We start from the raw sequence: 24,422 nt of genomic DNA on the forward strand, positions 1-24,422 counted from the left end.
GCAGCAAAGCACCCGCTTTGAACGTCAGTGGATCACAACCCAGGATGTGTTTCTTGGAAATGGGCGATCCCAGGCAGTAGTTACCGCTCTTTTTTTTCCCCCTGTTGTTGTGTGGAAGGAGACACCAAAACAGGAAGCAGGCAGTTTGTGTGCGTGTGCACGCGCTCCCCGTGAAAGAGCTCTTTGTGCTGTGAGCAGAGGGGGCCGTCTTTGATTGGCCCGCACCGTGGAATGCACATGCCCGGGGGCTGCCCTCTCCACTGATCCCCCCCCACGCGCCCCTCCTTCGAGCAGCGCGTCAAAGAAGGTCACTTCCTGTTTAGCGGACGATCAACCGCGCGTGTTCGTCAACGCTCGCGGCGACACCACTGAGGTTTCGAAGCGGTCGGAGTCACTCTTCGGGGACCCACGGATGCGGAGAGGTGTGCGATCCCGGAACAGGATCAACGGGGGAACGACAGAATGATCCGGAGAGACGTCAGAAAGAGGAGAGAAGGGGTGGAGGGGGGTTGGGGGGGATAGGGGGAGGAAGGGGGGGGGTGGTGGTGAAGGGTGTGATGTACAGAGCCCAGAGAGCGAGTGATGGGGGCCGGAGGAGGAGAGGGGGGGGGAGGAGAGGAGAGTTGGAAGGGCTCGCAGATGGGGCAGCCGTTAATCCACAGTGGTTAATTGTGCGCTCCGGGATGGCATCCTGTCAGCAGAGATAAGTTGTCACGTTTTCCACTTGAGCTGAGACTAAACGATTGTAAAATAAGTTATGGGTGTCCTTGGGGGCTGTCTGGCGTTTGGGGTGGTAGTCGTGTCTCTCTCTCTCTCTCTGCGTGTGTGTGTGTGTCGGAACGCTCCTTGCCAGCTCCCCACACCGCTACGCGTGTCCACGTCCCCCGCTCCGCTCCGGGTGATATTGATGGGAGCTGAATGTTATTTTATTCCGCCGCTAGTCACAGCTGTCAGCGGCGAGCATGAAAAGTGAAGCTGGTGCCGTCGCTCACACTCCCTCCCTTGCCCGCCTCGCCAGCCAGCCTGCTGGAAATGCCAGAATCCTCCGCCCCCCCCCCCCCCACCCTCCCTCATTTGGCAGCATGTCTTCACTGTCCCCATGCCCTGCTAGACACTGTCCCCCTCTCCCTGCATACACCAGCAGGCCGTGAGCTTATATACTCTCCTCTTCCTGGTTTTCCCCAAAGAAGGGACTGTTAAGAATATTGTGGATGCTGTCTACAGTAGTAAAGACCGTTCACCGTTCCTCTACGCGTTCTTAGTTTGGATATCTTGTACAGCACTGTGTGTTTAAGATGGTACAGATGACCTGTATAATGAGGTGGTTTTGATGGTCTCTCGCTCTGTTTCCCCTTCCCTCCATCTCCCCCCCCTCTCTCTCTCTCTCTCTCTCTCTCTCTCTCTCTCTCTCTCTCTCTCTCTCTCTCTCTCTCTCTCTCTCTCTCTGTCCTTCTCTCTCTCTTTACTCTCTCTCTCTCCCTCCCTCACTGTCCTCTCTCTCTCTCTCTGTCCTCTCTCCCTTTCTCTCTCTCTCTCTCTCTCTCTCTCTCTGTCTCTCTCTCTCTCTCTCTCTCACTGCCTCTCTCTTTCTCTGTCCTTCTCTCTCTCTTTACTCTCCTTCCTTCCCTCTCTCTCTTTACTCTCTCTCTCCCTCACTGTCCTTCTCTTTCTCTCTCTCTCTCTCTCTCTCTCTCTCTCTCTCTCTCTCTCTCTCTCTCTCTCTCTCTCCCTCACTGTCCTTCTCTCTCTCTCTCTCTCTTCACTCTCTCCCCCCCCTCCCCTTTCAGACACAGGTCTGGGGGACTCAGTGTGCTCCAGCCCCAGCATCTCCAGCACCACCAGCCCCAAGATGGACCCGCCCCCCTCGCCGCACGCCAACCGCAAGAAGCACCGCAGGAAGAAGAGCACCAGCAACTTCAAAGCCGACGGCCTCTCTGGTACTGCGGAAGGTAACGCCATCCCCCCCCTCCCCGCCTCCGTTTCCTGGGCCCGGTCCGCCCACTAATACGGCCCCCACCTCAACACACACACACACACACACACTGAATTGTTTCACATGCTCATAGAATCTTAAATCAGTGGTGTCTTCCACCCTGGTCCTCAGGGCCCACTTGTCCTGCATGTTCTGGATGTTTCCCTGCTCCAACACACCTAATTCAAATGAAGGAGTTGGTATTAAGCCCTGCAGATAACGATACCAACCCCTTCATTTGAATCAGCTGTGTTGGAGCAGGGAATCATCCAGAACATGCAGGACAGTGGTGCCCTGAGGACCAGGGTGGAAGACCCCCACTGCCATAAACATGGTACTTTATTATGACATTGCCATTTTTGATGACAAATGATTTCGACAGACATGCGATTGGTCCAAAGTGTAATACACGCACTCAGCCTAATATTTGGGAAGAAAACGACCTTCTTTCCGTGGCAGACGAGGTGAATAGGGAACCAGTCAGAGCATGTCAACGCAGTGGAATATGGAGCGTGTTTGGGAAACGCTGTCACCCCCCCCCCCCCCTCCTCTGAGCCCCTGACCTCTGGACGTGAGAGGAAGGGGCTCTCCTCATCCCTTCATGACCTCATCCCTTCATCCCTACATGTCCTGTCTGCCTGGCTGGCTGGCTGTCTGTCTGGCTGTGGCGTGAGTGGGTTCAGCTGTGTCGTGGAAACGGAGCGTTCTCACACACGTTCTGCTGTCAAGTGTTTGCGTACCGACAGATCTGTTGAGCACGCACTTAACACACACAGACGCTGGCCTGTGTGCTGGTGCTGTCCTGGTGCTGTGCTGGGGCTGTGCTGGGGCTGTGCTGGGGAGTGTAGCAGATGTGCTTCGGCAGCAGATGTGTAATGTGCACCCTTCCATCAAAGTATCAAGTGGCTGCTCCGCGTGACAGATCTCCCCCAGATCTGTCTCCCCCTCCCCTCCCTGTCTCCCCCTCCCCTCCCTGTCTCCCCCTCCCCTCCCTGTCTCCCCCTCCCTGTCTCCCCCTCCCTGTCTCCCCCTCCCCTCCCTGTCTCTCCCTGTCTCCCCTCCCTGTCTCTCCCTGTCTCCCCTCCCTGTCTCCCCCTCCCCTCCCTGTCTCTGTCTCCCCTCCCTGTCTCCCCCTCCCCTCCCTGTCTCCCCCTCCCCTCCCTGTCTCCCCCTCCCCTCCCTGTCTCCCCCTCCCCTCCCTGTCTCTCCCTGTCTCCCCTCCCTGTCTCTCCCTGTCTCCCCTCCCTGTGTCCCCCTCCCTGTCTCCCCCTCCCCTCCCTGTCTCTCCCTGTCTCCCCTCCCTGTCTCCCCCTGTCTCCCCTCCCTGTCTCTCCCTGTCTCCCCTCCCTGTCTCCCCCTCCCCTCCCTGTCTCCCCCTCCCTGTCTCCCCCTCCCTGTCTCCCCCTCCCCTCCCTGTCTCTCCCTGTCTCCCCTCCCTGTCTCTCCCTGTCTCCCCTCCCTGTCTCCCCCTCCCCTCCCTGTCTCTGTCTCCCCTCCCTGTCTCCCCCTCCCCTCCCTGTCTCCCCCTCCCCTCCCTGTCTCCCCCTCCCCTCCCTGTCTCCCCCTCCCCTCCCTGTCTCTCCCTGTCTCCCCTCCCTGTCTCTCCCTGTCTCCCCTCCCTGTGTCCCCCTCCCTGTCTCCCCCTCCCCTCCCTGTCTCTCCCTGTCTCCCCTCCCTGTCTCCCCCTGTCTCCCCTCCCTGTCTCTCCCTGTCTCCCCTCCCTGTCTCCCCCTCCCCTCCCTGTCTCTCCCTGTCTCCCCTCTCTGTCTCTCCCTGTCTCCCCTCCCTGTCTCTCCCTGTCTCCCCTCCCTGTCTCCGTCTCCCCCCCCTGTCTCCCCCTCCCCTCCCTGTCTCTCCCTGTCTCCCCTCCCTGTCTCTCCCTGTCTCCCCTCCCTGTCTCCCCCTCCCCTCCCTGTCTCCCCCTCCCCTCCCTGTCTCCCCCTCCCCTCCCTGTCTCTCCCTGTCTCCCCTCCCTGTCTCTCCCTGTCTCCCCTCCCTGTCTCCCCCTGTCTCCCCTCCCTGTCTCTCCCTGTCTCCCCTCCCTGTCTCTCCCTGTCTCCCCTCCCCGGCCCTGGGACCAGGGGACCCACTTGGCTCTCTGGAAGGGCTCGCACATTTCTATGTTGCTCTAGTGCACGTCTATGGAGGGGGGGAAAAAACCCCTGTTTGTGTGCTCATACTTATCACAGAGAAAAGAGATCTATGCCTTTCGGGATTATAGTAGGCTCGATGAAACAGTGGGCGCTCTTAACTCACCACAGACAACCCAGCCCTCCACCCTCCCTCTCTCTCCCACACACACACACACACATACATACACACCGTTCCTCACCCATGCATTTTTTTTTTTTGCCGGGGCAGAACCTTGTTAGCCGCCCCCCACCTTCGCCAGCCCCCGTGCCCCCCCCCCCCCCCCACCCATTAGTCAGTGGGGGCACTTAAGTGAAATATTATAAATAATCCACAGTATTGAAATCTTTTATCAGCTGTGTCACTTTCATTATTCAATAAGCGATTAGTAACAGTCTCCCAATTTAGCCATTAAGCACTGGGCGCGTGGGGCCGCTCGGCGGCTGTCAGGCCGGGGGGGGCGGGGGGTAGGGGCGGGTGGGGGCTGCGTGGGGGGGGCGGGGGGGGATGAAGTATCAGCCTGTCACGGCGCTCCGTTATTCATGAGGGGGACCGCCCCTCTCTCCTCTCACCCAGGTAGGGCCACCGGCACAGTCAGGTCCATCTCTCTCTCCCTCTCTCTGTCTCTCTCTCTCTCTCTGTCTCTCTCTCTCGCTCTCTCTGTCTCTCTCCCTCTCTCTCTCTCTCCCTCTCTCTCTCTCTCTCTCTCTCTCTCTCTCTCTCTCTCTCTGTGTCTCTCTCCCTCTCTCTCTCTCTCCTCTCTCTCTCTCTCTCTCTCTCTCCCTCTCTCTCTCTCTCTCTGTCTCTCTCTGTCTCTCCCTCTCTCTTGCTCCCTAAATCATTATCTTGAGCGCAGGCTCTCTCTGCAGGCCACGAGACACACACACACACACACACACACATACGCTACCCTTTGTTCCTCTCTCTTCTGAGCTTGTGTGTCACGCCAAAGGACAAAATGACTTTATCAATTAATGGTGCAATAGATTAGATTTTCTCAGTAAAAAAAAAAAAAAAGAAAAAAAGACAGGTTTTGTCCCCTATGATCCTGTTGTGTATGCTAATGAGGCCGCCAGACACATTTTGGAGAGGCCCGCGACTTTCCAGCCAATTATGTTCAAGCAATCCTGTTCCAGCCAATCGCCTTTGGCGAGGCATGCTTAACTCCTTGGCTTATTTGATGTAACCACTGTCCATCAAGCTCAAGCTGGAGGAAACCTCCGAAGTTCAGACAGGAATCGGGGCTGCTGATTCTCATATTAGAACCTTTGTCAGCTATTGTTGTCCTGGGAACCAGACTAATCTGGCCACCCTCCCATTCAACATGATTTCCCCCCAGCCAGAATCCGGATGGGCCAACCACATCCGTTTATCCGATAAGTGGTATACATCCCATTGCATCCAGAGGCATTTTGGTCTGCGCTTGTTAACGCCCCTTGGAAATTGAAATTGGTTCCACAGTAATTTTCTGTTTGCAAATTGGTCTGGCGATGCCAGGCTCACCTATTTCAGCTTTAAGCCCTCATTTCAACATGACCATATTCACATGCAAACAAATATGGGATTTGGACCAAACCGTGCTAATAAGCCTGACTGATGCTCAAGCCCATGCTAAGCTCTCTCTCTCTCTCTCTCTCTCTCTCTCTCTCTCTCTCTCTCTCTCTCTCTCTCTCTCTCTCTCTCTCTCTCTCTCTCTCTCTCTCTCTCTCTCTCTCTCTCTCTCTCTCTCTCTCTCTCTCTCTCTCTCTCTCTCTCTCTCTCTCTCTCTCTCTCTCTCTCTCTCTCTCTCTCTCTCTCTCTCTCTCTCTGTCTCTCTCTGTCTCTCTCTCTCTCTGTCTCGCTCTCGCTCTCGCTCTCGCTCTCGCTCTCGCTCTCGCTCTCGCTCTCGCTCTCGCTCTCTCTCTCTCTCTCTCTCTGTCTCTCTCTGTCTCTCTCTCTCTCTGTCTCTCTCTCTCTCTGTCTCTCTCTCTCTCTCTCTCTCTCTCTGTCTTTCTCTGTCTCTCTCTCTCTCTGTCTCTGTCTCTCTCTCGCTCTCTCGCTCTCTGTCTCTCTCTCTCTCTCTCTCCTCCCCTCCTCTTCATCCTCCTCTTTTTGGCACACATGACTTCATGCATACTTTCTCTCATACCTGTTCTACTTTGAATTGTCCTCCAACAGTACACACGCACACACAACCTCGCCCCAAGACCTATTCTATCCCTAACCTACACACACACACACACACCTGCGTCAGCCCCATAATTACCCTGCCGCAGAGTCTTTGCCTGAGCGCTCGTCGTTAACTAACCAGGGCTCTCGTCTGAGACCGGGGGGGCTCCTTGCTGTGCGTGAGCTTTGAAACGGGATCCGGTTGGTTCGGGGGGGGGGGGGGGGTGGATGTTTGAGAGAACAGAGGTAGGCCTCACACGACGACCAGCTGTACCTACCACCTAGTCATGACATTCCTAAGGACGGGGAACACAGCTCCGCTGTCTGTGTGAGTCTCTCTCTCTCCCTCCCTTCCTCTCTCTCCAGCTCTTTCTCTCCAGCTCTCTCTCTCCCTCCCTTCCTCTTTCTCTCCAGCTCTCTCTCTCCCTCCCTCCCTTCCTCTCTCTCCAGCTCTTTCTCTCCAGCTCTCTCTCTCTCCCTCCCTTCCTCTCTCTCTCCAGCTCTCTCCCCTCCCCTTCCCTGTCTCTGTCTTTCTCTCTGATGTAGGATCAGACACATCACCTTTGATCCCGTCTGTAGAATGTGAACAGGTTGTTTAGAAGGATGAGCTCTAATTTGATGAAGCGATTGGAAGATTTGCCCCACACACACACACACACACACAGACTGTTTCTCCACAGGTGAGCGGGCCCAGTGGAAATAGTTTGGCCCCCCCAAAGCACCTGCATTGAAGGGCCGTTTAATGAGCTGAGCCGTTGGGGATCTGAGGCTCCCGGGTCAAGTCGAGTCAGGGGCCCCCCGCAGGTGTCACCTGGGGGGGGGGGGGGGGCACAGGAGAGGGGGACCCAGGTGGCTTCACCCAGGAATACAGAGAGCACACAAAACACACACACACACACTTTAAGGATGGATGGGTTCAAATGTCTCTGAGATCTCGGACTCTCAGAACGCTAGCTTGTGCGCGCGCACACACACACACATAGCTTGTGAAGGCGTTCAGAAGGTCAGTGCTGGTCCTGGGCAGCAGGTGGAGGAAGGGACACCAGGCAGGTACAAGCCCAGGAACATTTACACTCCCGTAGCTTTTCCTCTTCAGCAGGCGTGAACGCTTCGCTCCCCCCCCCCCCCCCCTCCCTGAAATGACCAGGTGACAAATGTTCCCAGGAGCCCGAGGGGCTGGAGGAAATAACAGGTGACAACAGAACGCCCCGGTCTGTGGAGGCCCCGCGGAGAACGAGTGTGATTTTTGGGGGGGCGAGAGTTGAGTCCTGTACCTCATCAAAGGTGCCGTCAGAGGGGTGACAGTGTGCAGGGGTTGGGGAGCTGTGTGTGTGTGCCGTGTGCCGTGTGTGAAGGGAGAAACGAAAGCGTTTCGACGGACACGGAGCCCGCCCTCGAGTGCTCCCTGGCCTTCGTCTGCTCCGTCCTTCGTCCTCACCCTCAACCCTCCCTCCTCTCATTTCCCTCCTCCTCCTCAGCCCCTCCTCCCCACGTCCCGGCTCCTCCCCCTCTCCACGTTGCCACCCTTCTGACACCTGACCCTCCCCTTCTTCTCTACGCCTCCCTTTTGTTCTCGTCGTCGTCCCGTGCCGTCTCCTTCTCCCGCCGTCTTCTCCTCCACCTCTCTCTCCCCTCTCCGTCCGTCTCTCTCCGTCTCTCTCCCTGCTGCCGTCGCGGACGCAGCCAAGCGCAAAGCGTGGAGACTGTACCGCGTCGCTAGTCTGCGCATATACGGCAACAGCCTCAACTCGGAAGGTAACTAATGCAGCGCGGGGGGGGGGGGGGCGGGCGCGAGGCGGCCGGCCGGGGGCACGCCAGCGACCTCCACCCCCCCTCGCCACGCCACGCCTGGCAGGAAACCACTCTCTCCCCTGTGGAAACGCTTCTTTTCCTTGTGCGACTCTTCCCTCACCCTTGTCCTCGGTCGACCCGTGTCTCTCTCCCCCCTCTTCCGCCCCCTCTGGATGCACGGGATGGATGGAGGGATATATAGATGGATGGATGGAGGGATATATAGATGGATGGATGGAGGGATATATAGATGGATGGATGGAGGGATATATAGATGGATGGATGGAGGGATATATGGATGGATGGATGGAGGGATATATAGATGGATGGATGGAGGGATATATAGATGGATGGATGGAGGGATATATAGATGGATGGATGGAGGGATATATAGATGGATGGATGGAGGGATATATAGATGGATGGATGGAGGGATATATAGATGGATGGATGGAGGGATATATAGATGGATGGATGGAGGGATATATAGATGGATGGATGGAGGGATATAGAGATATATAGATAGATATATGGATGGATGGATAATGGATGGAGGGATGTCTAGATCAATGGAGGGATTGAGGGATGGACCACCCTGAACCCCCCTCCCCCCCACCTCCACCACATGTCTGGAGCATGCTGTGTCTCCCTAAGGCCTTGGATGTGTGTGTGTGTGTGTGTGTGTGTGCATGCTGCTATTGTGTGTGAGTTCGTCAGATGTTCCTTCCCTAGTTGCTGTACTTCCTACTGAACCCTTCAAAGCTCAACAACGCCTCCCCCCACACACACACACACACACACACAGTGGGTAGGTCAGAGTGGGGAGGGGTCGAGGTTCAGCTTGACTCACAATCCTAACCTCCCCCCCCCCCGCCCCATTATTATTTACTTGTGTTAAAAGAAAATACATATATATTTTCAGGACTGGAACAATTGGCTGCGATATTTTCCAGGTTATTAATGTTGTAAAAGGGTGCGAGTAATATGAGGAGTAATGACCTGTATCACAAAGCAATACTGTGCGCGGTGACATTTAAGGGTTTAATTTGTGTTTCCTGAGAACACACCGGCCACCTCTCTCCCTTCCCCTTCTCCTCTGTTGTGCGACCCCTCCCCCCCCCACCCCCGCCCTATGGGGCCCCTCTCACAGCCCATGGCCAGGCCCCATATGCATGTTCATGTCCCCTCTCCCCACCCTCCCACCGCGTGGAAACGGTGTATATTTGCAATATGCCGTTTTGCTGTTAAAGGTTGCCCATGTCAGAGTTCACAAATTGCCTTAACGCCTCTCTCTCCCCCCCCCTCTCTCTCTCTCTCCCTCACTCTCTCCCTCTCTCTCCCTTCGATATCTCTTTCCCCCTCTCTCTCTCTCCCTCTCTCTCTGTTGGCCCTAGTAGCTCGGAGCACTAGTAGTGTAATTACCAAGTAGCATGGTGACCGAAAAGTATGTGTGTGAGTGCATTTCTGTGTGTGGTTTTGCCTGAGCGGGTTTGTATTGGGGGAGGGGGGGGGTGGAGAAACCGATGAGACTTAACATATCAGTTTCAGACATGTGCACGCGTCCAAATGTGGAAGTCCTATTGCAGTGCAGTGACACGTGCTGCTGTGCTCAGGTCCTTGTTGTGAGTGGCTTCACTCAGCCTGGGAGGGGCAACACAGGCAGACTGTGGAGTCTGACCTCCGTGACTCGCTCGCGCTCCGCGTGATGGCCGCGCCTCGTTTCAGGGTTTGCGGTGGAAGAATGGGCGTGGGGGGAGTGGTAGCTGGGAGTGGGGGGTGAGGTGGGCGGGGGAGGGGGTCACTCAATTGCACACACTAATGCCCTCTCATTTTTATTTTGAAATGCATTGCTCGACTCCGGAATGCACAGAGGTTGGGTGGGTGGGATGTGTGTGAGAGAGAGAGAGAGAGGTGGGGGGGTTGCAAAAGCATTAATTTATGCCACGAAGAGGCAGCAGCTTTCTGGATTGTTGGTTTCCGTAATTGTCAAACATCCCCCCCCCCCCCCCCCCCAAAAAAAAAAGGGGGGGAGCGGAATTTAATTATGACGGGAACATTGTTCCTGACCCCACAGGGCTCCAAAACGTTTGAAGGGTGGGCCCCAGTGTAGAGTAGTGAGACAGCTACCTCAGTCCCGGGAGCTTTCACACACACACACAATCTCGCACTCATGTAAATGAAGTCTTGAAGGTGGGCTTGATCCAGTGTGAAACGGAAGGAGACCTTCATTGAGAAGGAGATCGTATGGGTACATGGGCGTGCTTACATTTACATTTCGGAGACGTCCCCCTAAATGTCTCCCTGTACCCCCCGCCCCCCCCCTCCCGGCACCGCTTGACAGGTGGGGGGGGGGGGGGGGGGGCAAACTGACACCAAGGCCGGGGGGGCCTCCAACATCCACCTGGAGCTGTATAGTAGACCCATTCATCCTTTGATCATGGAAGGGTTAACGTGAGGTCACAACCCCAGGCATGTATGGAGAGCGGCCTGGTGTCTCCCCCCAGCACATCCACACACATAGAAACATCCGGGAGAATCTGAGCTCCGGGCCCAGAGTTTTCGAGAACATTTCGTGGACGCGGTCTTTTTACCAGGCTTGAGAGTGGGGAAAGCTTTTCAGGTGAGAATAATCAGTTCAACCTTTAAGACTGTCTGTGTCCCCTGTCTGTCCCCCCCCCCCCCAGCCTCCAGTCTTTTCATCCAGGAAGTTGGAGAATTTTCAAGCGCTCTGTTTAGAGATGGGGGGGGGGGGGGGGCCTCCCCTAGACAGACAGGGCCTTCCATTGATTAGCTCCCAGCTCCCGGAGGGGGCCCGGGCTTCAGCTTGACCGGTCTGAGATGATCCCAATTAGTCAGATGGCTGTTTGAGGCAGAGTGGAAGGTCCCCCTCCATCACGCCCCCCCCCCCCCCCCCCCCACTGGAGCCGCTCTCGTCTGATTCAACTTTTAATCTTCTCCTGGTGAAATGAGCTTCGCTCCCCGGGCCACGTCAGCGAGACGTTTTTTCCCCGAAAGAAACGAGGAAGAAGGAGAGGGGAAAAAAAGGGGGAAAGAAACTGTTTTCCGAGATGTGAGAGGACGGGGTTTTACTCTGTCGTACGAGCGGGAGGGAGACGTACGGGTCAGGGGGAAGATGGAGGATAGGGTGTGTTGGTTTGGAGAGGGCCAAGCGGCCGTGCTGCACCCCCCCACCTGGAGGGGGCTGCTGGCAGCGGAGTCTCCCAGATGTGTGTGTCTGTTCCTCCGGTGGCCCTTCTCTGTCAGCCTGGCCACAGTCCTCCGCCGGGAGCTCCGCAAGGAGAGCCCCGTGATGAGCAACAGCGAGGGGCGGAGGGAGCCCATGGCCCTGATTGGCCTCGTCGTTATTTCATTGACCCCCCCCTTGGAGTAAATTGTAAACGGAACTGAGTCCGTGTCAGATCTCTTCCAGGAGCTTGGGGGTTTTTTTTGGGGGGGGGGGGGGGGGGTCTCATCAGAGAGGCTCCCTGTCACAGCCATCTGTGCCCCGCCAGGTTTGCCCCCAACCCAACTCTGATTCCCACTTTTTTGGGTTGTTAACGGTTTCCAAATGTGACCTCCCCCCGGTTCTTTTACACATCCACACGTGCACACACTGTCTCTCTCTCTTCCTGTCTCTCTCTCTGTCTCTCTCTCTCTCTGTCTCTGCCCTCACTATCTCAGTGGTCTAAGGTCTGCCTCTTAACTCTGACCAAGTTAGGATCACAGACACACACACACATATGCCATTGCTAATTGACTCCTGATTGGCCCATTAACCTATGGGGGTCCTATGTGTAGTAGATCCATATGTCCCCCTGTAGGGGGCTCTGATTGTAATGACTGACCTTTCCTCCGGCACTCTGACAGAGTCCTGGGGGGCCAGTGGGGCCCAGTAATTGGGAAGGGGGAATATCCTGGCCGGGGGGGGGGGGGGGGGGGTCAAAGGTCACTTGGGATCGGTGGCCTTCCTAACAGGTGCCCCTGGGTGTTTCTTCTGCTGAAGGAAAGGCTCGAGGTCATGGCTCTTGCGTCGCGTCAATGAACGACTGACAAAGGTTCGACCACAGTTTTTGGCCGGCAAAGGTTTGTCTGTGGTGAGGTGGCAGGCGTGCGCCGACGGATGCTGTGAAAGGGCGCGTTTGAAAGCCTCAGACGTGTCCCCCACCCTCACCCTCGCTCTCTCTCTCTGTCTGTGTTGGCAGAACAAGAGGAGAACTTTGAGTTCACCATCGTGTCGCTGACGGGACAGACGTGGCACTTCGAGGCCACGTCGTACGAGGAGCGCGACGCCTGGGTGCAGGCCGTGGAGAGCCAGATCCTGGCCAGCCTGCAGTCCTGCGAGAGCAGCAAGAACAAGGTACAACAGCCCTCTAGAACAGGAGCACACCAAGACAGAACAGGACCACACCAAGATAGAACAGCTCTCTAGAACAGGACCACACCAAGATAGAACAGCTCTCTAGAACAGGAGCACACCAAGACAGAACAGCTCTCTAGAACAGGATCACACCACAGTAGAACAGCTCTCTAGAACAGGATCACACCACAGTAGAACAGCTCTCTAGAACAGGATCACACCACAGTAGAACAGCTCTCTAGAACAGGATCACACCACAGTAGAACAGCTCTCTAGAACAGGATCACACCACAGTAGAACAGCTCTCTAGAACAGGATCACACCACAGTAGAACAGCTCTCTAGAACAGGATCACACCACAGTAGAACAGCTCTCTAGAACAGGATCACACCACAGTAGAACAGCTCTCTAGAACAGGATCACACCACAGTAGAACAGCCTAAGATAAGACAGAGACCGGCCCCACCACACACAGGGTATACTCTTATACATGCTGGCCAATGCAAGGTTTTGAATCATAGTCTGACAACATGGATATGACGCGCGCACACACACACACACACACTCTCTCTCTCCCCTCTGCTCATAAACCCACACAGGCTCTTGCTCGCTCACCTGCTCATGGTTGGTCAGACGCACAGACGCACGTACCACACGCACACACACATAATTACAAGTGGCAATTACTGTAAATATAGCCAGAGCTTTGCCATTTCCCAGGCTGCATGCAGGCTGGGGTGAGACTGTGTTGATGCCTCAGGCCTCGGACAATTGCTCTTTTGGAAAAGCCTTCATTACACTCCCCCTTTCCCCTTTGTTTGCAGTGTTAGTCGTTCACACACACACACACACACACACTCATGAATAGTGGTAGGCAGGTATGCGTGTGTGGTGTCACTTGCTCGCAAACATGCACATCTGGGCATTTGGACAAGTATAACTGTTAACAGAATGTGTGTCCCGGTCCTAACTGTGTGTGTGTGTGTGTGTGCTTCCTCCCCCTCCCTCAGTCTCGTCTGACCAGCCAGACCGAGGCCCTGGCTCTCCAGTCGGTGAGGGCCCTGCGGGGGAACTCCCGCTGTGTGGACTGTGAGGCCCAGAGTGAGTACACCGCTGGCTCCACCTCACCACGTACACACACACACACATGGAATACACGCATGCAGTCCCACCACACACACAGAGACACATCCATGTTCCCATAACCCCGTCGCAGAATGTAGACATCGCAGACAGACATTGTCGTTGCGCTCTCCTAACAAATCCTTGTCTGTCTGTGTGTCTGTCTGTCTGTCTGCTCCTTCCAGACCCCGACTGGGCCAGTCTCAACCTGGGGGCTCTGATCTGCATCGAGTGCTCGGGGATCCACAGGAACCTGGGCACCCACCTGTCCCGCGTGCGCTCCCTGGACCTGGACGAGTGGCCCCTGGAGCTCATCAAGGTCATGTCGGCCATCGGCAACGAGCTGGCCAACAGCGTGTGGGAGGCCAACGCCCAGGGCAGCCTGAAGCCTGCTCCCGACGCCAGCAGGTAGGGGGCGCCCTCGCCGCCCTTTCGGGGCTCCTCTTCCCCCGGGGTCGGCCCAGGCCTTTTGTCTCCCGCTCGTGTTTCTCTTTGGACTTTCTCGACAGGTTATGCCCAGCGATGCAAACAGGTTGAGGTCATAGTTAAGGGCGTCTCTAGACGTTTGTTCTCCCCAATTTTAAGGCAATTTCTCGTAAGATCATCATCTGGAGCTTTTGGTGTTGAGGTGCAATACCCGTTGGAGTAGATAGGGGGCAGTAGCTGTGAATGTAGTTTGGCTAACAGATTTGGAAGTTAGCAATTAGGCTACTGACAGTGGAAACAGGAAACAATCACTGAGGTTCAGCCTAGCATTTGTGTGTGTGTGTGTGTGTTTGGATTAGTGGATGTGCGTGAAGGCATGTAGTAAATACATGCGTGCAATGGACATGCATGCTTACTGTGTGTGTCTGTGCGTGTGTGTGTGTGTGTGTGTCAGTCAGCATCTGCATCGAGGCTGTGTAATTATGGGCCCCTGGACTCCAGCAGCCATCATAACAAATTAGAGCTGACTGCCAGCCACATAAATATCGACTTCCCATTTTCCCCCGTGCTCATTACTCACCAGAAGCACCTTATAATTACTCTGCCCCCTCCACCGAAAATCTTTCACTATGGATCCACCAGTTTCCCTCAGAATCCCATCCCCCCCCCACCCCTCCGTCCATCAGTCTGCTAATGCATTTATTGTTGCTCATGTACCCATTTATTTCGGTATTTGGGAGGCATGTATTCCCCGTTGGGCGTTCGGGAGCAGATTACTGAGGGAGTCAATATTATCACAATGAACCCTGGCCGCTGTGTTGGAGCTCTGCAGCGATCGCTCTCCTCCGGTCCCAGCAGCAACACCACACTCTGGGCCGCTCCAGTGCTGGACCCCCCCCCCTGTCTCCTCGCCCCCCCCCCCCCCCCCCCCCGCTCTGCTGCTCAGTGTAGCCCTGACACACACACACACACTCATACCTACACTCACACGCTCTCACGCTCGCGTTGGGGGGCTTTCTGAAAGGGTCATGGGGGCGCCCGGTGACGGCCGGTGACACGTGTACCAAGCTGTCGGTGGGACTGGTGTCACGGGGAAAGACGGACCGTCGTCCCTGTCCAACACATGCCAGACCCAGTGGGAAACAAAGGCAGCACAAAGACCAACCGCCCACCGTTGACTGAATCAAACACGAATTGATCGTTTATTTTTTATGGTCTTTAATGCTGCTTCATCGGCTCACCGGCTGTTTGTCGTGGTTCCGTCCGGTGTGGATCGGATAATACCGGGAGGCAATTCTGTTTCTGTCCTGTGCTGGCGGTCACAGGATGAGAAGGGGGGTTTTGGAGCTAGCTAGGTAGAAAAGGCTGCCGCCGTGTCCAGACTCTGGGGCTGATGAATGGAAAAAGCCCTCCCTCGTGGTCTCTCAACTGAGTAATAGAGGCAGAAATTTCATTTTGCAAGTGGCTGATTTAATGATCCAAAGGGTAATTAATGGCCTGATTATCTTAATGTTAAATATGGCCAGCAGCAATTAGACTGACCTCCTGCCTGTCAAGGTCTGGCCCACTCGCGCCTTCCAATTAGGTCCTGTTTGGGGGTGGGGGTGGGGAGGGACAGAGAGAGAGGGAGGGAGAGAGGGAGATGGAGGTATGGTGGGAGGGAGGGGGGAGAGCATTAGTATGGCAGTCAGTTTTAAACACCTACATTTTTCCTCATTCTACCCCCTCCTCCTTTTCTCCCCCTCCTCCTTCCCCCCTCTCCTCCTCCTTCTCCTCCTCTCTCCACTCTCCCCCCGTGATGGGACCGGAGGGAGGAATTATGCATGGGGCGATCACACGCCGTGTCACTGCCGTAGCCACCACGCAGACCTGATGAGCTATGTGACACGGCCCAGCCAGGCGGCGCTGCTGCTGCTGCTATCATCATCTTCATCATCATCATCTATCCCCCGCCGCCCCCTCCCCCCCCCCTCCCCCTCCCCCCCACGCTCCCTTTCCCATTCCCTCACGTGGGAGGCTTCACTCGTGGCCACGTCTCCCCATGTTCTCACATCACGGAGAACGGCTTCCCGTCGGCGAAGGAAAACACCAGAATACCGCTCTTAAGAAGGGCTGAGAAACCGAAGGAAAAAAAAACGAGATTTTTGTCGAAATGCCGTTTGACAGGAAACAAAATGGCCTCCCTGCGGAGGCTTGTTGCCAGGGGGAGCGGATGATGTCGTCGGAGCGCTGAGAACCCTCGTCCGCATGGCGGTGACTGTGACTGTGAGCCACGGTGCCAACAGCTCCTCCGCCGGGGGGCGGCGGGGGCGCGGCCTGTAACTTCAGATTCCGTCTTCCTAAAGCCCTGCGTCGTGTGACAAAGAAGCCCCACCAAAAGCGCCCGGACCTTCCCTAAACGCTCACATTAACCTCTCGCTGGCCGCAGTTAGCAGCCAGGCCCCTCCGGGGGCTACCGGGCACCGGTGTGGGCCCAGCTGATGCCCAGCCCGGGGGAGGGCGGTGGTGATGGGGCGTGGGGGGTGGGGGTGTGCTCTGGACAGTGCTGTGGCCCCGACCCCATGTCCGCTCTTAGCTGGCGCTCATTGTTTTAATTATGTGACGACGTGCATGGACACCCGCATGGACACGGCTTATAGCCCCCTCCCCCCCGCCCCCCCCCCTTCCTCATTTGACGGAGCGCATTAACAGGCCCGGGTGCACAGGAGTGACAGCTCGGCTAATTGAGCCCTGGCGGTGACTTATCGGGATCGCGGCCATTGTCACCCTCCCCACCGCACCCCCTCCCCCTTCCTCCCCACCCTCTCTGTCTCTCTCTCTCTCCGCCCTCCGTGTCGACGCTTGGCAGCCTGTCGGGGCGCGTGAGCGTCCAGGCCCGCGTGTGAACATGCCCTCCGCGTCCCCGCTCCCCCTCCCCCCCCCCCCCCACCCACGTCCCCCTCCATCCCTGGTCTTTGTTCATGTCCCCGGGTTAGGGTCACGCAACCGCTGGTCAGTCAGGGAGCTTCTCTCTTCCGGTCCACGCTCTCCCCTTCTCCCATCCTCCTGTCCGGGGTGCAGCTGGAAGCCCCTCAGCCCCGCCCAGGGGGCGCCAGCGAGAGGGGAGCGCGCTCCCCCCCCGCGTCCTGATGAGACGGCTGAGGAATGGCGAGGACGGCGAGGCGATGAGCGGGCAGACGCCAGGCGGCCCCGCCGCGCACTTAACATGGCGTCTCCATGACGAATGCCCGGCCCAGTAATAATTCAGCAGCTGGTTGGCTGTGCTGTGAGGGGAGGGAGAGGGGGAGAGAGGGGGCCTTTATGGGAACAGATCAGTCTTGGTCCCTTAAAGGAAGGGCAGCGGTAACAGATTTAAAATTAGACCCGGGCCAGGCTTTTAATCTGGACTGGGGTGCAGGTGCAGCAAGCCCCCCCCCCCTCCCCCCTCCAACGTGACAGTGAGATTGGACTCCAGGGAGCAAAGGGGGCCAGGGGGGCCGGGAGAGGGGGGGGGCTGGGGACTACAGACTACATCATAGTATAATTACCCCCCAGGGTAGTGCAAAGGGAGGGGGGGGGTGTTGTGGAGGGGAGAAGCAGTGGGGTCGGGGGTCTGCTTGGGACCCATTGCCCCTCCCCTCGTATCTCTAGCAGGGGTTCTTAATACAACATCCATGCGGTTGAGAAAGGCGTCAGCAGTATGATGCTGAATTTGAGCAATCGCAGAGTCTATCTGCTTCTCCACTGTGGGGGGCAGCTGTGTGTGTGTGTGTGTGTGTGTGTGTGTGTGTGTGTGTGTGTGTGTGTGTGTGTGTGTGTGTGTGTGTGTGTGTGTGTGTGTGTGTGTGTGTGTGTGTGTGTGTGTTCTGAATGTTCTGGAAAGAGTGCGAGTAACCTCTTGCCTGTCCTCTGTATTGAGGTCCATTTCATGTGTGATGGTTAACTATCTGATCCTCACCCCATCTAACAGCCATTATCTGTAGCCTCACTGACATGAACCAGGACATACCCTGCACACACACACACACACATTCCTCTTACAGGCAGTTGCAAACGTTCAAAAATAATTGGCCTCTACATTCTAATTCATCTGTAAAAAAAAAAAAAGGAGCCCTTGATTAAATTAGCCCTAATAGACATTATTTTTTACATGACTGCTTACCACAGGCAGTAATCATGTCCCCCCAACTAGGTTAACAAGCCGTCCAATTTACTATTGACATTAAGCCGGCTGACAAGAGCCAATCACAAAGCCATCCCTCCGTTGTCATCACAAGGAGAAATGCTAATAGGAACTAAGAGGACAAACTAAAGGGGCATTTTTTATGCCTGAGTCATCGGATTACCCCCCCCCCCCATGCGTCCATATCTGTGTTTTTTCCCCAATTTAATAACGAAGAAATAAATAACATGAATATGCGTGTCTTTCTCTCTCTCTCTGTCTCTCTCTGTCTCTCTCCGTCTCTCTGTCTCTCTCTCTCCCCCTCTCTCTCTCTCTCCCCCTCTCTGTCTCTCTCTCCCCCCTCTCTCTCTCTCTCTCACACTCTCTCTCTCTCCCCCCCCCTCTCTCTCTCTCTCTCTCTCTCTCACACTCTCTCCCCCCCCCCCCTCTCTCTCTCTCTCTCTCTCTCTCTCTCCCCCCTTTCTCTCTCGTCTCCCCCTCCTTCTCCCAGCCAGGGGGGTATTCCTGGAGCTGAGACTCCTCTCTACACGGCACAGTAATGGAGGTGGTAGGCCTCTGTAATTGGCGTCGTTTTTGCAAATCGCTCAGACGATAGAAAAATAAAAAAAAGAGGCCTTGGTTCTCCCCGTCGTCGTGGTAATGTGTTCGGACGGAATCGGCGCAGCGTTAGTCCCGAGCTTGCTGGTAAACATTTGAGACGGACCATAACAGATCCGTTAGAGGGCCGAGGGGAGCGCTCGCCTGTTTTTCAGGCTCCCAATTTAGCCCCGACCGTTTAGATAGTGAGGAGAGGAGATGACTCAGGCTGGGACTCTGGCTTCATTATCATCTGGACAGTGCTTAGGCTGTTATCCCTTTCCGTGAGAGACTTAAGCGCTCGAAATATTGTCCCCCCAAAAATACAGTGTTATCCTCACATAAATATTTGTTAAAATTGACATTCTCTTCCCTCGTGAGGGTTTCTTTAGGCAGTAAGGGAAACACGTAAAAATAGTTACCGATTTTTCGACTTGAACCTGTCAGTCTGGTTTCATGTATATCAGATCCAAGCCAAGTCGACAATATAGCTGTCTAAATGCGTAGGTCTAAATGTCAGCTGTGGAGGGTCCTATACGAGTGCTGTTTAATTTGCAGCTGAACGAGCAGGCCTGGGCTTGGCTTCTGGGGTGGCCTGGGTGGGCCTGGAGGAGCCAGGGGTGCTCACAGGAGAGCCGGGACAGAACAGGGACAGAACCCGATGAGAACGGCCCAGTGCGAGGCTGGGGTGTCCGGCCGGCCGGCCAGCCGTGGGTCCAGGCCTGAGCTGGGCCTCCAGGGTGAGGCCAGGGTGAGCAGGGGCCTGCTAGAACCGCCTCTCTCCCTCCGCCCTGACACCGTTCCAGATCCCCCCCCCCCTCGCTTTCTTTTCTTTGTCTTAACCTTTGCCAGCCCCCCTCCCGCCATCCTCCTTTTCTCTCTCCCTTTACCCTCTTTCTTTACACCTCCCCCCCCACACTCACACACACACGTGCGTGGGCACTGTTGGAGCGTTGCAATCCAGTCGAAGGAGCTTCATATCGACTTGGCCCATTTCCTCTTTTCCTCTCTTTGTGTGTTCCCCTCTCTCCCTCTCCCTCCCTTTCCCCCCCTCTCTCTTTCTCTTTCTCTCACTCTTTCTCTGTCTGTCTCTCTCTTTCTCTTTCTCTCTCTCTCTCTCTCTCTCTCTCTCTCTCTCTCTCTCTCTCTCTCTCTCTCTCTCTCTCTCTCTCTCTCTCTCTCTCTCTCTCTTTCTCTTTCTCTCTCTCTCTCTCTCTCTCTCTCTCTCTCTCTCTCTCTCTCTCTCTCTCTCTCTCTCTCTCTCTCTCTCTCACTCACTCACTCACTCACTCACTCACTCACTCACTCACTCACTCACTCACTCTCTCTCTCTCTCTCTCTCTCTCTCTCTCTCTCTCACTCTCTCTCTCACACACTCTCTCTCTCTCTTTCTTTCTCAGTCTCTTTCTTTCTCAGTCTCTCTCTCTCTCTCTGTCTCTCACTCTCTCACTCTCTCAGTCTCTCTCTTCCTTTTTTTCTCAGTCTCTCCCTCTCTCTCTCTCTCTCTCTCTCTGTGTGCTCGTATAGCCAGGTCCAGCCAAGGCCAGTGGTCCAATCACTGATGGATACCCCTACACATCATAAAAAGCCCTCAGCTTAATTATCTGTGCCTATCCAAGGGCAGCTAACGACCCCCGAGCAGAGCGTAATTGATTTCGGACTCTTGTATTATTTTATTTCTTTCTTTCTTAAGAAGAGATATGGGGGTGGGTGCATTTTAAGAGGGAAACGGTTGGGGGGGGGGGGGGGGGTTGGTGAACTTTACCTCACAGCTCCTTCCTTTTGCTCCACCTTTTTCTGCTCTCTCTCTCTTCACTCTCTCGCTTTTTTGCCATCCATACCTGTCTGTTTTAGCAAAGCAACTTCTCTCTATATGTACCTGATTATCCTCCCTCTCTCTCTCTCTCCCCTCTCCCTCTCTCTGCTGGTGAGAGCAGTGCGCTGTATGCTGAGGTGAAAGGGAGCTGTCCGCTTGACAGATTCGGTCTGTCAGAGCCCATTACCTGCGAGTCAGGAGAGCTCTAACGAGCTGAATTAGAGGGCTAATTAGGCCAAAGAGAGGGGCCCCCCCCACACGCACGCACACACACACGCTCCGGTCTATCTGCTGTAGTACTCCACATCACATCTCACGAGTGTGTTATTAATGATTTGCTCCTTACGATCTCTCTGTCCCCTGTATCTTCCTCCAGTGGAGACACCCTCCAGATCCCCACAGGCCGTGTGAGAACCAGTCATAGTTCCTTTTCCTACTTCCTATTGTAGGTCCTTGACAAGGAAATAGATTTACATCCGGTGTAAACCTGCTCGCTAATTCACTTATATAATCCCGGATCAGTGTCAATGAATCTTAGTTGCTTTCTAGCCGTACCGCGGTACTGTTGACCTTTGCCATTGACAGCAAATTGAGTTGCTCGGTTATTGTTGTTGTTAAAGGATGGGGTGACACTAAGTAGTGGATGATGATTGGAAAGGGGGGTCCTGGTTTGGAGCTTCCAGTCCCTGGTGTCGGATAGTAGACAGATTATCCTATCTCTCCCCTCCATCTTGATTCCCCCCCCCCTCCTCCCACACACACACACACACACATGTATACATACACACCCTCTCTCAAACACATTCTTATGCGCTCTCTTACACACACAAACACACTATATTTCACACACACACTTTGTGTCTCTCTCTCTCAAACTCACACACACACATTCACACTTTCTCTTTCTCATGCACGCACCCCGTCTCACACGCACACAAACAGTATCTCTCTCAAACACACACACCCTCTCTCTCACACACACACACACGCACTCCCCCCCGCCCCCCTGCTGGTGTTGTGTCGGAGGGGAGCAGCTGGTGGGATGTCCAGTCACGGGCGGCCGGAGACCTGGAGGCCCCTGGGCCTGTCAGAGGGGCCAAACAGCCGCCAGCCTCGGGGAGACAGGAACCACGGCCTGTCTGTAAACACAGAGCACAAAGCACTCGGTCAGGGAGAACACACACACACACACTCACTCTCCTCCCTTCAAATGAGAATCGCATTGACAAGCACACACACACACACACACACACACACAATGAAGGACGTTTGCAAACGCGCGCACACACACACATCAGAAGAGGCAGGAAATCACAGCCGGTCGTCGGCCGTCCTCCAGGCTCTGGCTCCAGATGACAGAGGTTGACACCAGCCCCGCCACTTATCCCTGGGTGACCCCAAAACGAGCACATTCCTTCCCCCACACCCCACACCCCCCACCCCGTTTCCTACCGCGATCAGGCCCGTCCGTGGCTCTCTCCCCACGAGCCAATGAACACTCGCTCTTAACGGCGAGAAACCTAAACCCCGGCAAATGAAGCTGTCAGTCATCGGCCGTCGACGACGGTCGCGGGCGGGGGGGGGGGGGGGGGGGGATGGCGGGCCAGCGAGCGCGGCCCAACGGCCTGGGGAGCTGGGGAGGACCGGGGAGCTGGGGAGGGCCAGGGAGCTGGGGAGGGCCAGGGAGCTGGGGAGCTGGGGAGGACCAGGGAGCTGGGGAGGGCCGGGGAGGGCCGGGGAGCTGGGCAGGGCCGGGGAGCTGGGGAGCTGGGAGGGCCGGGGAGCTGGGGAGGACCAGGGAGCTGGGGAGGGCCAGGGAGCTGGGGAGCTGGGGAGCTGGGGAGGACCAGGGAGCTGGGGAGGGCCGGGGAGGGCCGGGGAGCTGGGGAGGGCCGGGGAGCTGGGCAGGGCCGGGGAGCTGGGGAGCTGGGAGGGCCGGGGAGCTGGGGAGGACCAGGGAGCTGGGGAGGGCCAGGGAGCTGGGGAGCTGGGGAGGACCAGGGAGCTGGGGAGGGCCGGGGAGGGCCGGGGAGCTGGGGAGGGCCGGGGAGCTGGGCAGGGCCGGGGAGCTGGGGAGCTGGGAGGGCCGGGGAGCTGGGGAGGACCAGGGAGCTGGGGAGGGCTGGGGAGCTGGGGAGGACCAGGGAGCTGGGGAGGGCCGGGGAGCTGGGGAGGGCCGGGGAGCTGGGCAGGGCCGGGGAGCTGGGGAGCTGGGGAGGGCCGGGGAGCTGGGGAGGGCCGGGGAGCTGGGGAGGGCCGGGGAGCTGGGGAGGGCCGGGGAGCTGGGGAGGACCGGGGAGCTGGGGAGGGCCGGGGAGCTGGGGAGGGCCGGGGAGCTGGAGATCTCCTCCGCCGTCCGTCTTGATGTGTTTAGCGAGGGTCGTTATCATTGTAGGAAAGCACCGTTTTAATGCTTTATTGTCATCCCACATGAGTGCCCTAATGGGAAACATTGAACTGCTGCTGTTTGTGTGTGTGCGTGTGTGTGTGCCGGCAGCCAGGGCATTTCACATGCAAGGCTCATTGCATTCGGACATGCAGAGAACCCTGGCTGCCACGATCTGTAGTGTTGAATTAGTCCAGCTAAGAATGCTGCCTACTATGATTATTATTCACCCCCCCCCCCCTCCGCCTCCCTTTGTTTTCTCTTGTAACTATTTGCTGTAGGTGGTGTGTACGTGTGTGTGTGTGTGTGTGTTGTCCCTCTCAGAAGAGGCTGTGTGCTGATCTCTCAGAGGGTGACGGGGCACCAAGGTGCTCTCTGATGGAATGTGAGAACAACTGAGGCAGACACTGTACCAGCGAGCCGCAGCTTCAGACAGGTACCTCTCATAGGGAGGAGGGAGATTCCCCCAGGCACACACACACACACACACTGCACACACCCACGCTCCCCAGTTATCCTGGGAAAGCTGTGCTGCGTTGCCAATGAGTGGCATCACCCTCTACTTACCCAGTGTGCGTCCTCCCTAGACTTCAATGACGTGGTCGTGATTTCACGATGCTTCTTGTCGCCACCGAAGCCTTTTCGTCACCCGCCGCACGTGTGTCAGTGGAGACGTTCGGTGTTTGTAGTTTTGTATTTTCTTTCTTTCTTTCTCTCTCTCTCTCTCTCTCTCTCTCTCTCTCTCTCTCTCTCTCTCTCTCTCTCTCTCTCTCTCTCTCTCTCTCTCTCTCTCTCTCTCTCTCTCTCTCTCTCTCTCTCTCTCTCTCTCTCTCTCTCTCTCTCTCTCTCTCTCTCTCTCTCTCTCTCTCTCTCTCTCTCTCTCTCTCTCTCTCTCTCTCTCTCTCTCTCTCTCTCTCTCTCTCTCTCTCTCTCTCTCTCTCTCTCTCTCTCTCTCTCTCTCTCTCTCTCTCTCTCTCTCTCTCTCTCTCTCTCTCTCTCTCTCTCTCTCTCTCTCTCTCTCTCTCTCTCTCTCTCTCTCTCTCTCTCTCTCTCTCTCTCTCTCTCTCTCTCTCTCTCTCTCTCTCTCTCTCTCTCTCTCTCTCTCTCTCTCTCTCTCTCTCTGCGCGCGTGTGTGTGTGCACGCCGCATGGGCCTGTCTGTCATTTTCTCCCTTGCGCTGCCTTGCGCCGTGTCGTCATGGCACCCCGACTCTGTGTCTGCCACCATTGACACCGCCGCCTCGCCTCGCCACCTCGGCCTCACCGCGTGTGGGTGTGTGTGTGTTGGGGGAGGGGGGGGGGGGTGGTCTCCTCCTGGCCCATAGCAACTCCAGAGGCGGGGGAAGGCATGCATGCCCTGGGCAGGGGAGCAGTGGAGTGCTCTCCATTTCCTCCAGGACACAGAGACAGGGCAGTGCCCCTGCCGAGCACCCCCCCCCCCCCCAAACACACACACACAGTACACACAGTACACACAAACACACCCAGGGCTTTTGTTCAGGGGCTGTGGGCCGCAGACATCTGACCAGCCTCCCTC

At 56.2% G+C, this 24,422-nt stretch overlaps 1 protein-coding gene across 1 annotated transcript in view; it reads left to right on the forward strand.

Moving 5' to 3' along the window:
• LOC146261142 (arf-GAP with GTPase, ANK repeat and PH domain-containing protein 1-like) overlaps positions 1-24,422 on the forward strand; it is an 84,116-nt gene that overhangs the window by 57,332 nt on the left and 2,362 nt on the right. Inside the window, 4 exon segments of the mRNA XM_084668113.1 lie at positions 1,788-1,949; positions 12,244-12,398; positions 13,409-13,499; positions 13,706-13,928. Of these exon segments, the coding sequence (XP_084524239.1) occupies positions 1,788-1,949; positions 12,244-12,398; positions 13,409-13,499; positions 13,706-13,928 (631 nt within the window).

The sequence above is a fragment of the Hypomesus nipponensis genome, chromosome 12 (assembly GCF_054491055.1).
Source record: "Hypomesus nipponensis isolate SF chromosome 12, ASM5449105v1, whole genome shotgun sequence".
Classification (NCBI taxonomy): Eukaryota; Metazoa; Chordata; class Actinopteri; order Osmeriformes; family Osmeridae; genus Hypomesus; species Hypomesus nipponensis.